This window comes from Danio rerio, chromosome 6 (assembly GCF_052040795.2).
Source record: "Danio rerio strain M-AB ecotype USA chromosome 6, GRCz13ab, whole genome shotgun sequence".
NCBI classification, from domain to species: Eukaryota; Metazoa; Chordata; class Actinopteri; order Cypriniformes; family Danionidae; genus Danio; species Danio rerio.
The window spans coordinates 13,689,013-13,709,059 of record NC_141026.1 but is presented as its reverse complement, the minus strand read 5'-3'; the positions used below and the strand labels follow the sequence as shown (position 1 = coordinate 13,709,059).

Below are 20,047 nucleotides of genomic sequence, written 5' to 3'. Positions count from 1 at the left end.
GATTTACTGCTGTGACATCATTTTGGATTTCCCCATCCATCCATCTGCACTACATCTGTAGACCACAATACAGCAATTTCAAGTTGCATATGACAGTCATTTTAAATGGGGACTGCTTGCTGACAATTTGTTTAAATCTAGTCTAGTTTAATACTTATTTATTTCTTTAAAGGGGGGTTTCACCTTTTCTTGGGATTGGACAGTGAAGGTTACAGACAGGAAAACATTAGGACAGAGAGAGGTAAAGGATCGGCAAAAGACCTCGTTCCAGGAATCGAACTTGAGTCGCTGTGAGAATCACAGTGCTATATGGCAGCACATTTAAGGCTATTGGCACTAAAATCTAGTCGCTAATCAAATTACGCAGGTGGTGCAGGTAGATCAGTGATCTGAAGTGTTTACATGTCACATTTTAGCATTAGTACAGCTTGCATGGAACCTCAGCAGAGCAGAACAAGTATCTGTTAATACTGTACACATTAGAAGCCCCACCCCCTAATCCAGATGTACCATATGTCTTTGTCTATCTTTTGTGTCGTTTAGGACTGTATAATATATCGTTTCAGATATGGTTGTCGGAATGTGCGCATCTACAATAGTACAAAAGTCACAGTAGTCTGGATGATGGCTGACCAGGCTCCACAGTTCAGAACATATGAGATTTGTGCTTGTGCATTCATTGTGAAGTTTAATCCTAATAGAGTGGAAGTTATTATTTGCATGTGTTTTTAGGGCCTCTAAGGGTGTTTTTTTACAACTGTAGATTTTTGTTTTGTTCTGGAACAGGGATTAAAATTGTTACAATGTTGCTTTTTGTTCTTGATGCGGTTCACTTTCACATGGCAAAGTTTATAAATGGACCAAAACTGTTATCACATTGGTCAGAGATTGGTATTCGACAGGAAACACACTTTTACCAGTAGGAATGACATCCCATGCTACTCATCATTCTCTTCTCTTATAGCCATATATATATATGCCTGATATGCCCTGGTTTGTTAGTTTGTTCATAACTACAACTAAACCGTTCAAGAGTTTGTTTCAACCAAGCTTCATTTGAGGGATTCACATATTCCCAAACGAACTGAGGGGGCAAACGTGTCAGGTTCCAAAACAAATGTCAAGGTGTGAAAGCACTGTTGTGATAAAGGAATTTTTTAAAATTATTTTTGTCTTTTTTTCTTTTCATTAAACAATTGTATTTGTATTGTTTAAAGGTGATATATGAATTAAACTTCTTCTCTTGAGTGTGATATGCCTTGCATACTAATAGTCTAATAGTCTAATTTGCATACTAATTCTCTCTGTGTCTCAAATCCGCCGGCGTACAGGACGCGCTACCTGGACAAACTGGTTGCGACGTGAAAGTCCTCCACACGGAGGTAAGCGATCAGCCGGTAAACATCAAAAGGAACGGCGTCATACCGCCCCGTAGCGTTTGCTTAAAAAAATTAAATGCAGCCATACGTACCTCCGGATTCATAAATTGCGGTCTCCAAAATGTTCGCAGCACTATGTTTTAAGAATCAGCCTCAGTTGAACATTTGAAGAAAACGGTCTTCTGACCTTTTTTTATTGAACACGCATGGAATTAATTAAATATTCCAAAAGTACCCTAACTTTTTTAACCATTTTAGGCGAGTGAGTAGCTTTAACCATTTTTATTATTGTATTTATTTCTTTATACATTGTAGATTATACAGTTTTATTTTACATTTGATTATTACATTTTTGTACCTGAAAACTATAAAGGGCGTGACACATCAAGCTGATGGTTAGCGGTTGGGCTTTGTTGTTTGTTTATGTGTACCTATCATCAGGTTAATGTCGGATCATTTTAGCCTGATTCAGTATGCAGATTCGTCGTCGACTGTTGGCTGAAGAAAATGCTCTGATTGGTTTTTCAGCAACGAATCAGAGCATGAGATTGAAAACTGAAGTGACGTAGCAAGTAAAAAATTCATGTCAAGAAGGTTCACACAAAGATTCATTCATTCATTCTTTTTTTTAGCTTAGTGCCTTTATTAATCTGGGGTCGCCACAGTGGAATGAACCGCCAACTTATCCAGCATATGTTTTACGTAGCGGATGCCCTTTCAGCTGCAACCCATCACTGGAAAACATCCATACACACTCATTCACACACATACACTACGGACAATTTAACTTACCCAATTCATCTATACCACATGTCTTTGAACTTGTGGGGGAAACCGGAGCACCAGGAGGAAACCCATGGCAACACTGATTCACGCCAACTGACCCAGTCGGGGCTCGAACAGTTCTCACTGTTCATAAATCAATTTTAAAAATGGAAACAATGTTTAAGAGGTTTAATATAAACAGTATGCCTAGCATGCAGCGTACTTTGTGATTATGCTTGGTCTTTCTTTGGTGCTGTTAAAACCACCACATCAAATCTGTAGCTCTTTTATGAAATGGAAGTAAATCACATTTTAAATCACAAATCACAATTTTGATCCAATAAATCGCAATTCTATTTTTTTCTCCAAATCGTGCAGCCCTACTATTGACCTTATTCTAAAATGCGGAAGTGCGCCTGTTCTCGTGATTGTCTTAGAACTTTCGTTTTAGTCGCCTATGGGAGAAATGACAAGGAATAATAAACAGCAAAAAACGGTCAAACTACTTTCTCTACAAACAAATGTTTGCATGACTAGACAGACTAAGTAGAATAATATAACAAGGAAATATCAGTTTGCAACATCAAACAGCGAAACGAGCAGTTTTTAATGTCTAAAAATGAGTCTGGAAGTCTTGCCAATAAGATTCAAATGGCAGCGCACACTCGTCCGCGGAGAATAAGGTCAATATGGATTATTACATTATTAGATATATTTACGGGAGCGAATCCCTCTGTGGTGAATGACAAATACTATGAAAATAGTACTAAATCCTGCTTTGTTTACACTTTGCATGTGCGAATCGGAAGTTTCAATTTCCCTTTGTCGAATAAGAAAACAGACCCCTGTGGGTGTGAAAAGACATGTCCTGTCACACAGGCACAGAACTCGTGCTCCTGGTTGAGTGGGCTGTCGTCTGTTTGGTGTGCTTGAATTTTTGGTTCAAACAGGACCAAACTCAAGCCGACATGAGGCGACAACACAGTTGGGCTTGATCTACTCTTGTTGTTGGCCGTCGACTTGTGTCCCGGCATTTAGACACCTTTTATTGTATTTATCTCAGCGTTTTATACAGGTGTGCTCTTCTATAAAATCATGATGATCAATCCAAACTTATAAATACTTTTCAAATACAGCTATTCATTTCATCTGGTGAAATTGAAATCATATTGCAATACATATCGCAGAAGAACAGAACATCTCGATGTCAGTTTGTCCCAATATCATGCAGCTCCAGTGTCTTTGTTTCTCATTTGATCTCCTTCCATCTCTGTGGTTTCAGCTGCACAGAGTGAGCAGAGGGAGTGTGCGTACGCAGAGCAGCCACAGGGTCTGGCCGAGCGGATTGGTGGGCGTGGGGAAGGACTTGTCTTTCATGAGAACTCTACCATTCGCTGTTATCAAGGACACCGCTGCTTTGGACTCTGGGGCAAAAAAAATAACGGAGTAGTACTAGTGAAGCAAGGTATGCAAATATGTTTCTCTCTCTCTCTCACACACACACACACATACACACACACACACAAACCGTCCACCTCACCTTTTATTTTCTCTCTGTTTGATACAGGTTGCTGGACGAATGTTGGTGACCACCAGGAGTGCTATGACCGCTGTGTGGTGACCAACCCACCGTCAGTGGCTCAGAATGGGACATACCGATTCTGCTGCTGCAATAAAGACATGTGCAACCTGAACTTCACAGAGGACTTTCCACCTCCTTCCCCGACCACTGCACAGCCCCTTCGTGAGTGTGTGTGTGTGTGTGTGGTTTATAGACACATACAGTTGCAATCAAAATCATTCAGCACCCTTGATCTGCAAGATAATCCAGTGCAGTCAAAATGCATCAGTATACTATTATGAAAAGTGTAGAAATATATATTTGTGTAACCCCCTTATGTTTGACCATGGGGTTCTTTTGTTCATAAGTGTTGCCTTTTTTACCACCAGGCATTTTCTGTCAGCATTTTAAAAAATATTTGAGACTCATAAATAATGTTTCTAAATAAATATTTAGTGTTTTCTTGTAGCCTTAGACTTTCTTCTGCATTACAACTAATGCCCCTAGTGGTCCCTCATTAGTTGCGGGGGTTGCAATCTAAAAAAACCCACAATAGGTGAAATTCGCAAAGTAGTCCGTGTTTTTTTTTTTTTTTACAATTATTCTATGTTTTAAGGCTGTAAAACCCCTCACTACACTCTTTGTACACTTTTCTCAGACAGGCGTTAACATTTTCACCAATTTCTCTCGTTTAAACACTCTCAAAGTTGAAACTTTCATAGAAAAAGAAGTCGAGTATTATAGAATGAAACCAAAGATCAAAACCTGTTGTCAGGCGCAAACATTCATCGCTGTCAGCAAAAGTTTCATAAAGCTTTTTAGCTTTTGTGTGGATAATGTTGGCATCCAGCGCGGTTCTTTTTCCTGCAGTCACTGATCCACAAAACTAAAGCAGACTCCATTCTTACGGGGGTCACACTCCTGATGCCCCGTGCATATGACAATTGGAAGTAACACACACTGGAAGCACACATTCACATGCTATTTAAAATACGTGTATACCCTGATGAAATCCTACGTTATGGCGCAGCGCATCCCCTTTACGGTGGTCTTGCTGCGGAGATTTACAATCCATTTTGCATCCTTATTGAAACACACTGTTAGCCAAGATTTATGATAATTTGTAAATCTGAACGCAATCTGTAATGTACAGAAGACACAGAGGAGATTGATTGACAATGGTCTACAGCCAATCAGGACGCAGAACACAATGTGCTGTAAAAAAAAAAGATGGTTCAAATTGCACAAAAAAAATCTGTGAGGCTGCGAAAGGTGAACTGAGTTAAAGCAAGGGACCACTGTAATACATTTTCTCCATAGCTTTTGTGAGCCCATTTTGGATTTGGCCAAATCTGCTACTCAGCTTTAACACATACTTACTCTTACTCCCAGAGCCATTTTATATCGAAGTTGATATTCAGCCCACCATATTGGTGTTTCATAACATCTAATTGTGATGAGGTGAGTCGTCAACCCCCAACCTGGATAACCAGGACATACACACATACAGATTTAACACATGCATGAGTTAAACTTATTTTTGCAAAAGTCAAAGTTAAAGAATTTAAAAAGGCAGTGTTTAACTACTTAATGTAACATTCATTCATTCACTTATTCATTTGCCTTCGGCTTAGTCTCTTTATTCATCAGGGGTTGCCACAGCGGAATGAACCACCAACTAATCCAGCATATGCAACCCAGTAATGAAAACACCCATACACTTCACACTCACGGCCAATTTAGCTTATTCAAATCACCTATAGCGCAGATCTTTGAATTGTGGGGGAAACCGGAGCACCCGAAGGAAACCCACACGAACATGGGGAGAACATGCAAACTACACACAGAAATGCCAACTAATCCAGCCGGGGCCTGAACCAGCAACCTTCTTGCTGTGAGGTGATTGTGCTACCCACTGCGCTACAGTGTCACCCTTAATGTAACAAAATGTAAAATTACCTAAAAAATCTCAATCATAATTTCAGATGTTGAATTGGGGTGGAATAATTATGACATTGAAATATATTTTGAAATGAAATATATTTTATTACACAGTGACAATATCCCTTTAATAAAGCGCTAAACTGTTATGAGTGCAATTTAAAAAAGAAATAAAATGTAGGTTCTTCTGAAAAGACGTATTTGTTAGTTGTTTCAGACTTTGAGGGGCTAAATAAGTTTGGTTGCAACTGTACATAACGTTCAGTAAGCAGAAACAGTACAGTAGGTACAAATGACTTCACTTACTAGTCCATGAATTAACATTTTTTCTTTGAATCTTTCAAGAATCGCGCCGACTGCACAGAGAGGAAGTCATAGTTGTTGCCTTAGCAACTGTGTCCATGGTTGCTGTCCTCGTCATTCTGCTTTTTTTCGGGTATCGCATGCTAAGAGGTATGTTTCCGTAATGATGTTATGGTGCCTTAAATTACAATGAAATTAAATATATTGGCATGTGGATCAACTGTACATGTGTGTGTCTTCCAGGACGTGGTAAACACTCACTGCATACTTTAAATATCCTGGAGACGGCGCTTTCTCCTCCTTCTTTGGATCTGGACAACCTCACACTGCAGGAGGTAAAAGACACCTTTTTAAGCAAATAGAATTTGGTGTAAATATAAAAAATATGGTGTTTTACCAATATTCGGCATTGGGGGCGTCACGGTGGCACAGTGGGTAGCACAATTGCCTCACAGCAAGAAGGTCGCTGGTTTGAGCCTCGGCTGGGTCAGTTGGCATTTCTGTGTGGAGTTTGAATGTTCTCCTCATGATGGCGTGAGTTTCCCCCAGGTGCTCCGGTTTCACCCTAAGTCCAAAGACATGCGCCATAGGTAAATTGGGTAAGCTAAATTGTAGTGTTTGTGTTTGTTTGTTTTCCAGTGATGGGTTGCAGCTGGTAGGGCATCAACTGCGTAAAACATATGTTGGATAAGTTGCCGTTCATTTCACTGTGGTGACCCCAGATTAATAAAGGGACCAAGCCGAAAAGAAAGTGAATAAATGAATTTGGCGTTAATTCTGTACTACGATATTTATTAACTAGACATTAAATTTCATTCAGACGAACCAAGCTAAAGCTAAATGTTAAACCTACGTTAAAAAAATTGAAGGAAAGATAGAAAGCAATTAAGATTCATTGTGTATCTAGTATGGTCACATTGTCATTATAAAGTAACATATTGTTTGCATGGTTTCAGAATTTTTTCATGTAGCTGGCATTAGCATGCTTAAATTAGTATGCAACCCTGCTGAAAAATTCAGCTTGAACCAGCCTAGGGTGGATATCTGGTTTTAGCTGGTCGACCAGCCTGGTTTTAGAGGGGTTTTGGCCATTTCCAGGCTGGTTTCCACCCATTTCCAGCCTGGTCCTAGCTGGTCAGGCTGGAAAATGACCAGCCAAATCCAGCTAAAACCAGCTCAACCAGCCTGGTTGAAGCTGAATATAGCTGGTTTTAGCTGGACTCCCAGCTTGGCTAGGCTGATCAAGCTGGTTTTAGCTGGTCATCTCCCAGCCTGACCAGCTAAGACCAGGCTGGAAATGGCTGGAAGCCAGCCTGGAAGTGGCCAAAACCCCTCTAAAACCAGCCTGGTCGATCAGCTAAAACCAGCCAACCAGCCTAGGCTGATTTAAGCTGGATTTTTCAGCAGGGAAGTAGCAGGTCTCTAATATGTTTTAATACTTTTGGGTCCCCTATAGTACCCTGTGTGGTCCTGTTGTTATAATACACCTATTTCACGCAGCCGCCATTTTGAAATATGAAATCGAGGCGGCGGTGGGAAGAAACCCGAAAGTATAGGACCAGCACTGTAAACATTGCAGCAACATAATGTGGACTACAAACCTTCAGCTGCTGCCTCGAAGTGCAGATATGGTGTAAAAATTACTTAAGTATCATTCAGTTACATTTAATTTAAACAATTAAAAGCAGATTAGGCATAAAACACAATCACAATCTCTTTAAGAGTAATACGCTTAAGTGTCCTCCTAGGCTTCAGCTCATAGCACCAGGTAAACACCGTGAGGACGCTTCCCTGCTTCCACCTATGTAACCTGGTGAGAGATAAAACAAAGCAGTCCTCTGTAGCACACCCTCATGTTGTCTGTAATAGTGTCCTGGTAGGAACATTTTAAAAACGTCCATTTCCCGCTAACTTTTAAGTACCACTGAGCGCGTTCTTAAACACAGCTGATTTGCCATAGTATTTACCAGTGCTCAACAAAAAATGACTGTGATTGGCCGTGAAGGTCATCAGTTCACTTAACTTCACCAAGTGCAAACACATACAAGGATACTGAAGCATTTAAAAGCTACAAAGATCAGTTGATCACTCGTCTGTGTTTGCACTCGATAAACCTCTGTGAAGTTCGGTGAACTGATGATCTTCACGGCTAATCACTGTCATTTTTTCCTGAGCGCTGGTGAATACTATGGGTTAGCGGGAAATTTAAGTTTTTTCTTAAATTTACCGAAATACAGTATCATGACAGGTCTAATATAGTGAAAGAATCATTTCGTTAATTTGAGCTTGATAAATGGCATCTAAAACGTGTTTGGGAAAGAAAACGTTATTTAACTAGTGCCATTTCCCCTAACTTAGTTAGAAAATGAGGACTGATATACCTTTTTATTTTTACTATCCATTCAGATCGGACCTTCGGGTCACTCGGAAGGCGGTGAAATGATAAATTTGTATCACTTTCTCTTTGATATACAACCAGGTACACAACTTTCCTGTGCGACTCAGGCGATACTTCCAGGTTTCGTTCCACCACAGCCTCGATTACGTTTTTAGAAATGGCGGCCGTGTGAAATCAGACTATATGTATAGTTTGTAGCGTCTGTTCAATATTACAACTATTAATTCTGTGCAATCACGTTTTAATTGATATAATGTAAAAAGCGTTATAATGACCATTTCATTCACCATTATAATGACATTTATAAGTTTTATATTGACCTTTTCATATGATGATGTGTAATTAAAGCCATGGGCTTTAAAATTGAGCATTTATCTTTCATATTGTTTAGTTAGTCCAGTTAGCCGATGTACTAGCATAATCATAGATCTAGCGTTATCTACCTAGCTACAGCAAGCGAACACAGCTCTGACTATCCACACAACAAGGTAACACAATAATATCTTATGATCAGGCATTCACCACAGATGATCCCTTGAGGTCCAAATTCACTCAGTTACAGGGGGGACTCGGTGTTTCCCCACACCAGCACTTACTATGTTGTTAGCATGTTTTAACTCTGTTGTTAATGTTTTCAGCATGTTGGCACGTTGCTAACATGATTTAGCATGTTCTTTAGAAGTGCAGAATGTTGTTAGCCTGAATAACTTGCAGATAAAATGTTTCTAGTAGGTTTTAGCATTTTCCCAGGTTATTTTTGCTAGCAATCAACCCAGCACTGGCTAGAATATTTCTAGCATTATTAGCAAAATGCTAACACAAATATTTCTAGCATGTTTTAATGTGTAATACATTTTTATCCATTTTTCTCACAGTTCCTTTTCTCTTTCTGTTCCTCACAGCTGATTGGCCGGGGCCGGTACGGTACAGTGTATCGTGCTTCGCTGGATGACCGATCTGTAGCAGTGAAAGTTTTCATTTCTGCTAACCGCCAGCAGTTCACTAATGAGCGTATGATTTATCGCCTCCTCCTGGATCACGAGAACATAGCGCGCTTCCTAGAGAGCGAGGAGCGCGTCGGCACAGAAGGTCGGACAGAGTTTCTCCTTCTGCTGGAGTTTTATCCTCATGTGAGTATCGCAAAAAACCCTGAGGAGCCCAAAGCTCTCGCCTAGAAAAGTGCTAAATGCGAAAACCCCAGATTTCTCTTCTTTTCCTGTCAGTTATTTAGTCTGCTCGTGTGTTTTTTCCCCTCGCATTCTTTCTTCTCTGCATCAAAAGTGCAAGTGCACGCATTTATTTTGTGGTTATATTTAGAGACCTGAGGGATCTGATGTCATGTTTGATCTTGTGGCAACAGCAGCTTCACAAGTGCAATATGATATCTTCAGATATCACCTAAAACTCTCTCACTCTCTCATCTTTGTGCTTTTTAATTCATTTTATTTTAGCTTATGGAACAAAAACCAAAAATACTTAAAGTATCCTCATTTTACCTCACTCGCTCTCCGCATTCTCACACCCACAAACACTTTGCTGATTTCATGGAGGAAGAGAGAGCTTATTGACTGAGCTGAGAACTTTTCAATTATTCATAACCGTGGGCTTTCAGCCTGTACTTCCTGTGGGCTCACCTCAAGCCAGGTTGCCATAGCGACAAGAGGCATCCCTGAAGGTAGTCCTGAAGTGCAGCAATAATTGTGCCACTCTCGTAACTTTGAGATTCAGCACCTCTTTTTTTCCCTTGCTCTGCGCTTCAAGCTCATCCTCCCTCGTTTCCCCCCCCTCCCCCGATGTTTTTCCAGCGCGTTCCTCCCTGTACTTTGCAGATGATTTCCTCTGAATAGAGTCCTCCCTCTGTCTTTCCCAGGGCTCTCTGTGCACGTATCTGAGCGGCCGGACTGTGGACTGGTTGAGCTGCTGCCGTTTGGCTCTGTCTGTGACCAGAGGGTTGGCGTACCTGCATACAGAGATACAGCGAGGGGGTGAGAGCCAGAATAACACAATAGAATCTACCAAACATGAATATTTATCTTGTCATTCTGAACCCGTGGGATTTTCTGTCCTCTGTAGAATACGAAAGCACAGCGTTTATCAACATACTAAGTAGGGCTGCACGATTCTGGCTAAAATGAGAATCACATTTTTTTTTTTTTTTTTGCTTAAAATCAAGATCAGGATTTTCTCATGATTCTGTAGATGTAAAATAAAGACTAATATGAGTAGGCTATTATTATTGTTATTTCTCAGACATATGGTAAGACAACACTAATAATATTAGCCCTATATGTAGGTAGGGCTGGTCAATAATTCGATATCAATAAATCTCGCGGTAGATTTTAAAAAAAAATAACGATGATATGAGCTTTAAACCCATTTACGGTATTTCGATACAGATTTGCATATATATATTTTATTATATGTATAATATCTTATATATTATCATTTGTTACTGAATTACTTTTAGTGTGACGTCACTTGCGTAATGACGTACATCACAGACACGTGCTACCAGTGCTCAGCAGTAGGTTAAGCTCCGTCGCAGACAGATGTGAATGAACAAGTGTCCACAAGTAAGAATGCAGATGAAATAGTTGATAAGAGAGGAAAGACTAATGCAGTGGTGTGGAAGTGGTTCGGCTTTTTAAGTTCCGATAAATGTATATTTTCGGTGCTCGGCAAAATGTGCCAGAGAGTGGTGCCAACTAGCATCGGGGACACATCAAATCTTTTCCACCCGATAAAACAAACTTGAGTGTCAGAAGTTGAGGCATCATAAAAGTTTAAGCCAAACTCCCCGACACCCAAAACCAGCATTGTCAGAAAAGAAGGCAATGAAGCAAACACAGATGCTATGAGGCACCATGTAGGATTTAAGTCAAATTTAGCTTATCAACACATACATAAAACACGTGAAGTGCATATACACCTATACTATTGAATGTTCAAAACATGTATGAAACTTGCGCATATACATATAAACTTGATGCATGCATACACCCACATATACACGCACATACATATAATCTCCAACTTGCATATAACCGATCCTCAAATAAACACCCACATTAACACTCACATACACATAAACTCGCTGCTTGCTGGTATACAGCACTAGCGCAAACGTACAAAATAAAATTCACAAACATATTTATCAGGAATCAGGTTATTGCAAAGCTGATTAAATTTAAAGAATGTGATTAATAGAGGTATTAAATCTGTTAAATCATGAAAATTTGTTATATAAAATAATAAAAAAATATAAGTAAATTTAAATAGAGTAAATAAAATATCTAAAAATATTTTATGCTAAACCTTTATTTTAAATTAGGTAATTATACACAAATATAAATAGACATATATAACCCTCAGCTTATATATTTATAAATAAGCTGAGTCTGAGAGTTTTAGTTATTTGTTAGTTTATTTTACACTTCTTGTTTATAAAGGCTAATACAAATAAAAAATGAACATTAATTTTTTTGTACGATTTTTATTTTAAAAAGTTATAAGAGCCTGGATGTTATTATAGACTTTGCAAATTCAGTTTGCAGACATTTGTGGGTACAGACATTCATTTTGAGCGTTCTTGCCAGTTTTTTTCCTGGCTTTATAATATTGTCCTTAATGAAATCGGAATTATATCGTATCGACCGAAATTTTGAATATATTGTGATATAAATTTTTGCCATATCATCCAGCCCTATGTGTAGTGCACAGTAAGGATGACATCAGAATACAACTATTCATAATTTTGAAGTTGAATTATTGTGTTTGAGATATATCCTTGAAATTTGTCATTAGCCCCTTTCACACAGTGATACCGGTAAATATCCGGGAAATCTCCAAAACAACTTTACTGGTAAATTCAATAAAGTGCTGTTCACACAGGCAAGAACGTTCAGGAATTTTTCCGGAAAAGAATATTCGCACATCCCTTCTAAAATACGGGTAAATTCTGTAATGATTAACCAGAAATGAGCTCTAAACTGCTGCGCTTATATTTATATATATTAACACTTGACTACATTACAAACTGTGGATGGATAAGTATTGTCAACAACTTCGATGAAAACATATGGAGGAACACTTTCACATGTCGAGATGTTCATAATATGTGTGTGTGTTGGCGCTCACTGGCTGCTTCACGTGCACACGTGTCAAGCAACTGAAGCAGAGCTTGAAGGTAAACAGACAGCGGTTTATCATAAGCATTTTATCAATAATATTTTACAAAGTTGGCATTAAGAAGGAACATAGAAGCTTTATTTTTATAAACAGTGCGGATGCGAATGTTTCTGAGTCTTCTGATTGACTAGAGTAGACGTCTCCTGTCAGTCTCTTTCCAGAAATTTTCCTTTTGCGTTCACACAGTGCAGCATTCCGCCAAATTACCGGTATTGTTACAACTTCTCTTTCTGGAAAATTGCTTAAACAAATTTACCAGTATTTAAATTGTTGATAATTTACTAGAAAGGTTTGTATGTTTTAAAGGGGCTATTGACAACATTATTGGCCTTTTTTCACTAATAAAATTAGATATTTGTCATTATCATATATCAATGGTGCTTAACCCCGTTCCTGGAGATCTACCTTCCTGCAGAGTTTAGCTCCAACCCTGATCAAACGTAACTAAACCAACTAGGATCTGATAGGAGCACTTGGTAATTAAAGACAGGTGTGTTTGATTAAGGTTGCAGGTGAGCTCTGCAGGAAGGTAGATCTCCAGGAACAGGGTTGTGCACCCCTGTCATATATTATTCCTCTTGTATTATATTCAACGTAATATAGAGTAGTTATACTGACAGTAAACATTTCTTTTCATGCTCAACACTCTGTGTTTGCTATGAAAGAAAAAACATGTCAAATGCTTGCTGTTATCCTAACACTAAAATGCAATATAATCATTTAAATGATGCCCACGGGCGAGTGCGGCTCATGTTATGGCTGCCGTCACTTTGAGGAAAAAAAACATACATGCAAATCAAAGTTCCTGCGCGGCTCTCAAACAATCGCTCTGTGCAACAAACTGAACATTTTTTACAACTTTATTACCTGTTATTCACAGCCTATGCAGGTTCTTTTCACACATCATTCGAGGGCATGCACGTGTCCTCTTAGTAGTAAACAAACAGCACGCCAGCTCACGTGTGATTTCGCGGCTGCGAATATGTTATTAAAAATATAATTGACTGGATCTTAGAGATGCTGGATTAAGATCATGTTGGGGTTCGAATCGAGATCACAATCTCTTTTCGATTCATCGTGCAGCTCTAATACTAAGTACTGTTTTTTTTTTTTTAGAAAAGTATTACCTGTATAGCTGTTTTCAAGATTTATAATTGGATTTTATCCAGCATATTGGAATGATTTCTGAAGGATTGTGACATTGAAAACTGAAGTAATAAATGTTGAAAATTTAGCTTTTCCATCACACATGTAAAAATATATTTAAATAAATTAGGAACCTAATTTGAATTCTTAATACATTTATTTAGTATTCCAGATATTTGTATTTCTGATTAAAAACAAACCAACAAAAAAACATTCAAATATGTTTTTAGTCAGCATATTACACGGGTGTCCAAACTCGGTCCTGGAGGATTGGTGTCCTTCATATTTTTGTCCCTGCCCCAATTAAACACTCCTGAACCAGCTAATCAAGCTCTTTCTAGGCATACTAGAAACTTAGGTAGGTGTGTTAAAGCAAGTTTGAGCTAAACTATGCAGGACACCAGCCCTCTAGGATTGAGTTTGGACACCCCTGGCAAATTAGAATGGTTTCTGAAGGATTGTGTGACACTGAAGTAATATGGAGTAATAAATGTTCACAATTCAGCTATTCCATCACACATGTAAAAATATATATAAATAAAAATAAGGAATGTATTTTAAATTCTTATGATATTTTTTCAGTACAACAGATTTCACTATATATATATATATATATATATATATATATATATATATATATATATATATATATATATATATATAAATAAAGTTTAGGTTTTAAGGTTGCGTGTTAAATGGACCTCATATTTACAGCATGGATGTGATAGTGGGTGTGTTCGCTTTATTTATAGCCTCAGTCTGAGAAAGCAGGAAAACGGGGATGGGGCGTAATTCTCAATGCTTTTTTTAGTTTTCTTTGCCTTTGTTTCAGTGTGAAAGGCTCTTTTGTTAATATTTAGTTTAGCTTAGTTTACTTTACTACAATGTTAAAAATACCTAATTATTTAAAAAAAAAAAAAAATTACACAGCAACGTGGCCTGTCTGTAACATCTTTTTGGATAGGCCACATTCAAATCATTGATGTTTAAATGAATATTTATTTCACTCAATAGTGACCATTATGGATAACATTGATGTTAATGAAATATAGTTTATTATATGGCAGATTAATTGATTATGGTTATTAGTATTATTGCGCTTCTTAATATTATTAACATAAAGATAAAATACATTTAAATTGTAGCAATTGTGGCGTCTTGTATCATAATACTTTTATAAAACAAAGGAAACAAGCAAGTAGCTTAAAGCTGTGCATTACAGTGATTTTCCAAGATTACTGTAGTTTAAGCCCTTGTGCAGTGGTAAAATCCCTGCTACATGCAGTTATTTCAACAAAAGTTGTTTCTAGCGCTCTCTAGTGGCAGTTTTGATATTGTTGTTCACTTGCATGTAACTTAGCTTCCTTTTCTCCTCTTTCACCCCACTTCCTCCCGTTTTCTCTCTTCTTCTCGTTGTTAGATGTGTATAAACCGGCTGTCTCCCACCGGGATCTGAACAGCAGGAATGTGCTGGTTAAGACGGACGGCTCGTGTGTGATCAGTGACTTTGGACTGTCCATGATTCTGACAGGAAAGAGGCCGCCTGGTCATGGAGAAGAGGACAACAGTGCCATCAGTGAGGTCAGCAAATAGCAATTTCACACCAGCCCAGTATGATCCAACACCAGTGATTTTGGGCAATAATACCTTGGGCTAATCATACCTCTGTTTCACTCAATAGGTAGGTACAGTGCGGTACATGGCTCCAGAAGTGCTAGAAGGGGCTGTGAATCTGAGGGATTGTGAGTCTGCGCTGAAACAAGTGGATGTTTATGCACTGGGTCTGGTTTACTGGGAGACCTTCATGCGCTGTGCAGATCTTTTCCCAGGTAATGCATACAGTACAACATGTCCACGTGTGCAGATCAAGCCACTCAGTCACAAGAGCAGTAAATTTTAGATCAATCCTGATGAAGAATCAATCCTGAGAGACATATAAACACTGCAAAAAATACTTTTATTACTTAGCGCTTTTATTGTATTTCTAGTCTAAATATCCGAAATGTCTTAAGTCAAGAAGCATTTTCTACACAAGTAAAAAATATTGCTTTGTTTTCAGAAATAATAAGTCAAAAGTATGTGTGATTTTTCCTTAAAACAAGCTAAATAATCTGCCAGTTAGGTAAGTAAAATAATCTCTTTTTTTTTGCTTTGAATTTACTAAATGCACTGGCAGATAATTTAGCTGGTTTTGAAGAAGAAATCAGTTAATTTTGACTTATTATTTCTAAAAACAATTTTTTTTTACTTGTCTAGAAAATGCTTCTTTATTTAAGAATATTTTAAAGATTTAGACTAGAAACAAGAAAAAACTAAATGGGAAAAGCATTTTTTGCACTAAATATACACAATGCACATGAGGCTCATAGAGATACAATTAGTCTTAGTTACAATTTTTACAGTTTGAGGTAAAAGCACACTTGTAATTTTTTAAATGCTCAGACTGAAATATTTGTTTCTATTTTAATAGATTTTAAAATACTTTCCAATCATTCGGGGCAGCAAATCTAAAATCCAAAGACCATGAGTAGTTTTCCTTATAGGAATAAATCAATGTAATATAATCAATCCAGGTTCGTTCTGAAAACGTTGTCCCGGGAGGTATGTATTTTTGCAGTTTTCGTTTTCAAAAACCCACGAGAGGCCGCTGTCTTAGTTTTTTCGTATCTCAAATGTCTCTTATAAGTGCCATTCGCGCCCGCGCTGTTCTCGCGTAAACCCACCAGAGGCCGCTGTTGAACAACTGTCTGTCTGACTGGCTGAATGATTGAATGGGCAACCGGCCAATCGGCTGACCCACCCTCCTTCCCTGAACCCAACCAATTTTACTGATTGAGCCGCCCGCTATCTTCCCTAAACCCAACCAACGATTTACAAAAGCCGTCCAGAAAAAGAAAAGCCCTCTGATTTTTAAGAAAAATCAGATTTTTAACACGTTTTTGGATTTTACCACACTCTCACCCTGTTGTTCGTTTTATTTTTTGGATTCTGTTTTTGTCTCACCTGATTTCTGGAACCACTCTTTCCCGGACTCAAACCTGGTCATCGTCAACTCCTCTCTGCGTCTCAAATCCAACGACGTACACGACGAGCTAACTAGACAAATTGGTTGCAGCGGGAAAGCTCTGCACACGGAGGTAAGCGGTCAGCCAGTAAGCGCGAAAAGGAACGGCATCATACCACCCTGTAGCGTCCGCTTAAAAAATGAAATGCAGCCATACGTACCTCCAGCTACATAATTTGCAGTCTCCTGAAACTTCCACAGGACTACATTTTCAGAATGAGGCTGGGTTGAATATAATTAGATGATCTAGTTTATATGCATTAATGTGAAGCTCCAGTAGCTTTTGAAGACATTCAGGTAATAGGCCTCGTAGAGCTTTTAAGTAAGGGATAATCAACAGTTTAACATGTGTTAAGGGATTTTAAATGCATGACGTGGAGGCAAAAAAAAGGTTGCTACTAATGTTTGTGGAAAGCACATTTATTTGGAAGTGGGATCAAAACTGATTGGAACTACCTGTGCATTCTGCACAAGCTCCAGCCAATCAGAATTAAGAATTTTAATAGACCATGACGTAAATAAAAAAATAGCAACGTATTTAACACAGTGCTTATGAACATGCGGCCATATACTGACACTGAGAAGAAGAAACTGAGGAATAAAGTCATTCTTTTTTATGGGCACATAAAAGTATTCTAGCTTCATAATATTCAGATTGAATCACTGAAGATTGTGTTCGGAACTGAAATGAAGGTCTTGGGGGTTTGTAGCAACATGAGGGTGAGTAATTAATAACAGAATTTTTATTTCTGGTTGAACTATCTCTTTAAAAATAGAGAGTATTCATGGTTATAAGGCAGGGGTTCTAAACTCGGTCCTAGAGGGCCGGTGTCTTGCAGATTTTAGCTCCAGCTTGCCTCAACACACCTGCAAAGAAGTTTCTAGAAAGCCTAGCAAGGGCTTGATTAGCTAGCCCAGGTGTGTCTGATTGGGTTTGGAACTAAACTTTGCAGGACACCAGCCCTCCAGGACCAAGATTGAGAGCCCCTGATATAAGGTATGTTAGTAATCAATCTAATTGCTGAATGATACAGCACATCTAATAGTTCCAGAACACCTTTTCATGAATTTCTATTTACCACATCACCAATATCAAACATGTAAAAGGTAAACTAGTGGTTTGCGCAAGCTTTTTCTTGGCTGATGCAGTAAACAGACTTATTTTAGTAGAGATGATGAAGCATAGAGTTTAATTATGGGATCAATAAAATAGATTAAGTTCAAGTTCAAGTTCTATTTATTTATATAGCAGGTTTCCAACTGCCACAAGGCTGCACAAAGTGCTTTACAGAGAGAAAATAAACACATGATATGAGCATAAAACAATAAAAACAGCAATAGGCATATAATAGGAAGAAACATAGAAAGATTATTAATAAAAGAGCAAAATAAAAAAAATAATAAAAAATAATAACAATAAAATATTTTTTTCCTAATTAAAAGATGCTACCACAGTTAACCAACACTAAACATGATAGAGAACATGACCATTTTGATCCCCCTCCCCACTCCCAAAACCCCCCAACACAGATTAAGAATTACTAAGGCAAATTCCAAAATAATAATATAAAGATAAGGGTGACGCGGTGGCGCAGGAGGTAGTGCTGTGCATAAAGGTCGCTGGTTCAAGCCTTGGCTGGGTCAGTTGGTGTTTCTGTGTGGAGTTTGCATGTTCTCCCCGTGTTCGTGTGGGTTTCCTCTGGGTGCTCCGGTTTCCCCCACAGTCCAAAGACATGCAGAACAGGTGAATTTGGCTGGCTAAATTGTCCGTAGTGTATGAGTGTGAATAAGTGTGTCTGGAAGTTTCTCAAAAATAGGTTGCAGCTGGAAGGGCATCTGCTGCGTAAAACATGTACTGCATAAGTTGGCGGTTCATTCCGCTGTGGTGACCCTGGATTAATAAAGGGACTAAGCTGAAAAGAAAACGAATGAATGAATATTAAGATACTAATTTTGTTTTCTCTTTGCAAAGATTTATTATCTTGTTTTTTTTTTTTACATTGCTTGTGACTCTGCTATTTAAAACCAAATAAGAATCCTCTTCCACCAGGTGAAACAGTGCCAGCTTTTCAGTTGGCATTCCAGGCAGAGGTGGGCAATCATCCTACCATAGAGGACATGCAGGCGCTTGTGTCCAGAGAAAAAGAAAGACCCAAATTCCCAGAAGCCTGGAAAGAGAATAGCCTGGTGAGAAATGAGGATGTGAACACACATGCACACACACACACACACAAACTGAGCTTATCAACACTCCACAGGCTAAAATAGATTTGTTAATGTTGACGTATGTGTGTATGCGCGTCTATTTTTGTGCAGACGGTGCATTCTCTGAAAGAGACGATGGAAGACTGCTGGGATCAGGACGCAGAAGCCCGACTGACAGCTCAGTGTGCGGAGGAGCGACTCGCCGAACTGCTCCTCATCTGGGACAGAGAAAAATCAGCCAGTCCTGCTCTTAACCACAGCACTGCACTGTATAACCACAGGTAATCAATAGCCAGTAGTTAGCATAATCAATAACCAGCAATTCAGCTTCAAGTTTATTTGTATAGCGCTTTTCACAATAATTAATGTTTCAAAGCAGCTTTACAAAAGGCCTACATTATTGCATAACAATCAAATTCAGAATAGTTAAGGTTATTTGTTTCCATCACGTTATTAGTTACTAATAACTTTAACTAATCACTGAACAGTCAATAAATAACCACAGTTGATTAATAACTTGTAATGGCTGACCACCGGCTATACAATTGCAGGTAATCCATAATTAGTAACCACTGATCACTCAATGTGCAACCACAAATATAGTTATCATTTTACAATCACAGTTAATCAATAAATGTTGATTATTGATCAATCACGGTACAATGAAATGCAAGCAGTATGTAGTAATCACTCCACAACTACAGGTAATCAATGTGTAATAACTGATTACTGGACAACACTTAACTATAACCAATAATAAATGACCACTTTGACTAAATACAAAGGTTATTACCAATATTTACTGTACAACAACAGGTAATTGTCAATCAATACTCACTGACAACTCATGGTGCAAACACAAGTAATCATTAACCCATAATAAATGTTCAACCACATGTTATTGACAACCAAAAGTCACTGATCAATAATAGTCTGGTCACAGGTAATTAATTAAAGGTGCACTATGTAAGTTTGGGTGCCGCAGTAGGTAGTGCTCTCGCCTCACAGCAAGAAGGTCACTGGTTCGAGCCTCGGCTGGATCAGTTGGCGTTTCTGTGTGGACTAGGCATGTTCTCCTTGCATTCATCACTTGGCGT

The 20,047-nt window shown here is 38.4% G+C and overlaps 2 protein-coding genes across 6 annotated transcripts in view; one reads left to right on the top strand and one right to left on the bottom strand.

Moving 5' to 3' along the window:
* The window catches only part of stk24b (serine/threonine kinase 24b (STE20 homolog, yeast)), an 835,587-nt gene that overhangs the window by 501,331 nt on the left and 314,209 nt on the right, over positions 1–20,047 (bottom strand). The gene's annotated exons all lie outside the window — the stretch shown is intronic.
* The window catches only part of bmpr2a (bone morphogenetic protein receptor type 2a), a 54,578-nt gene that overhangs the window by 22,016 nt on the left and 12,515 nt on the right, over positions 1–20,047 (top strand). For 4 of the 5 annotated variants that reach the window (XM_087255752.1, XM_087255754.1, XM_087255753.1 and 1 more), the window contains exons 2-11: positions 3,427–3,609; positions 3,712–3,888; positions 5,992–6,099; positions 6,193–6,284; positions 9,250–9,477; positions 10,218–10,332; positions 15,102–15,262; positions 15,363–15,510; positions 18,796–18,932; positions 19,062–19,231. In XM_087255752.1, coding sequence (XP_087111878.1) covers positions 3,427–3,609; positions 3,712–3,888; positions 5,992–6,099; positions 6,193–6,284; positions 9,250–9,477; positions 10,218–10,332; positions 15,102–15,262; positions 15,363–15,510; positions 18,796–18,932; positions 19,062–19,231 — 1,519 coding nt within the window. 5 annotated transcript variants of the gene reach the window in all.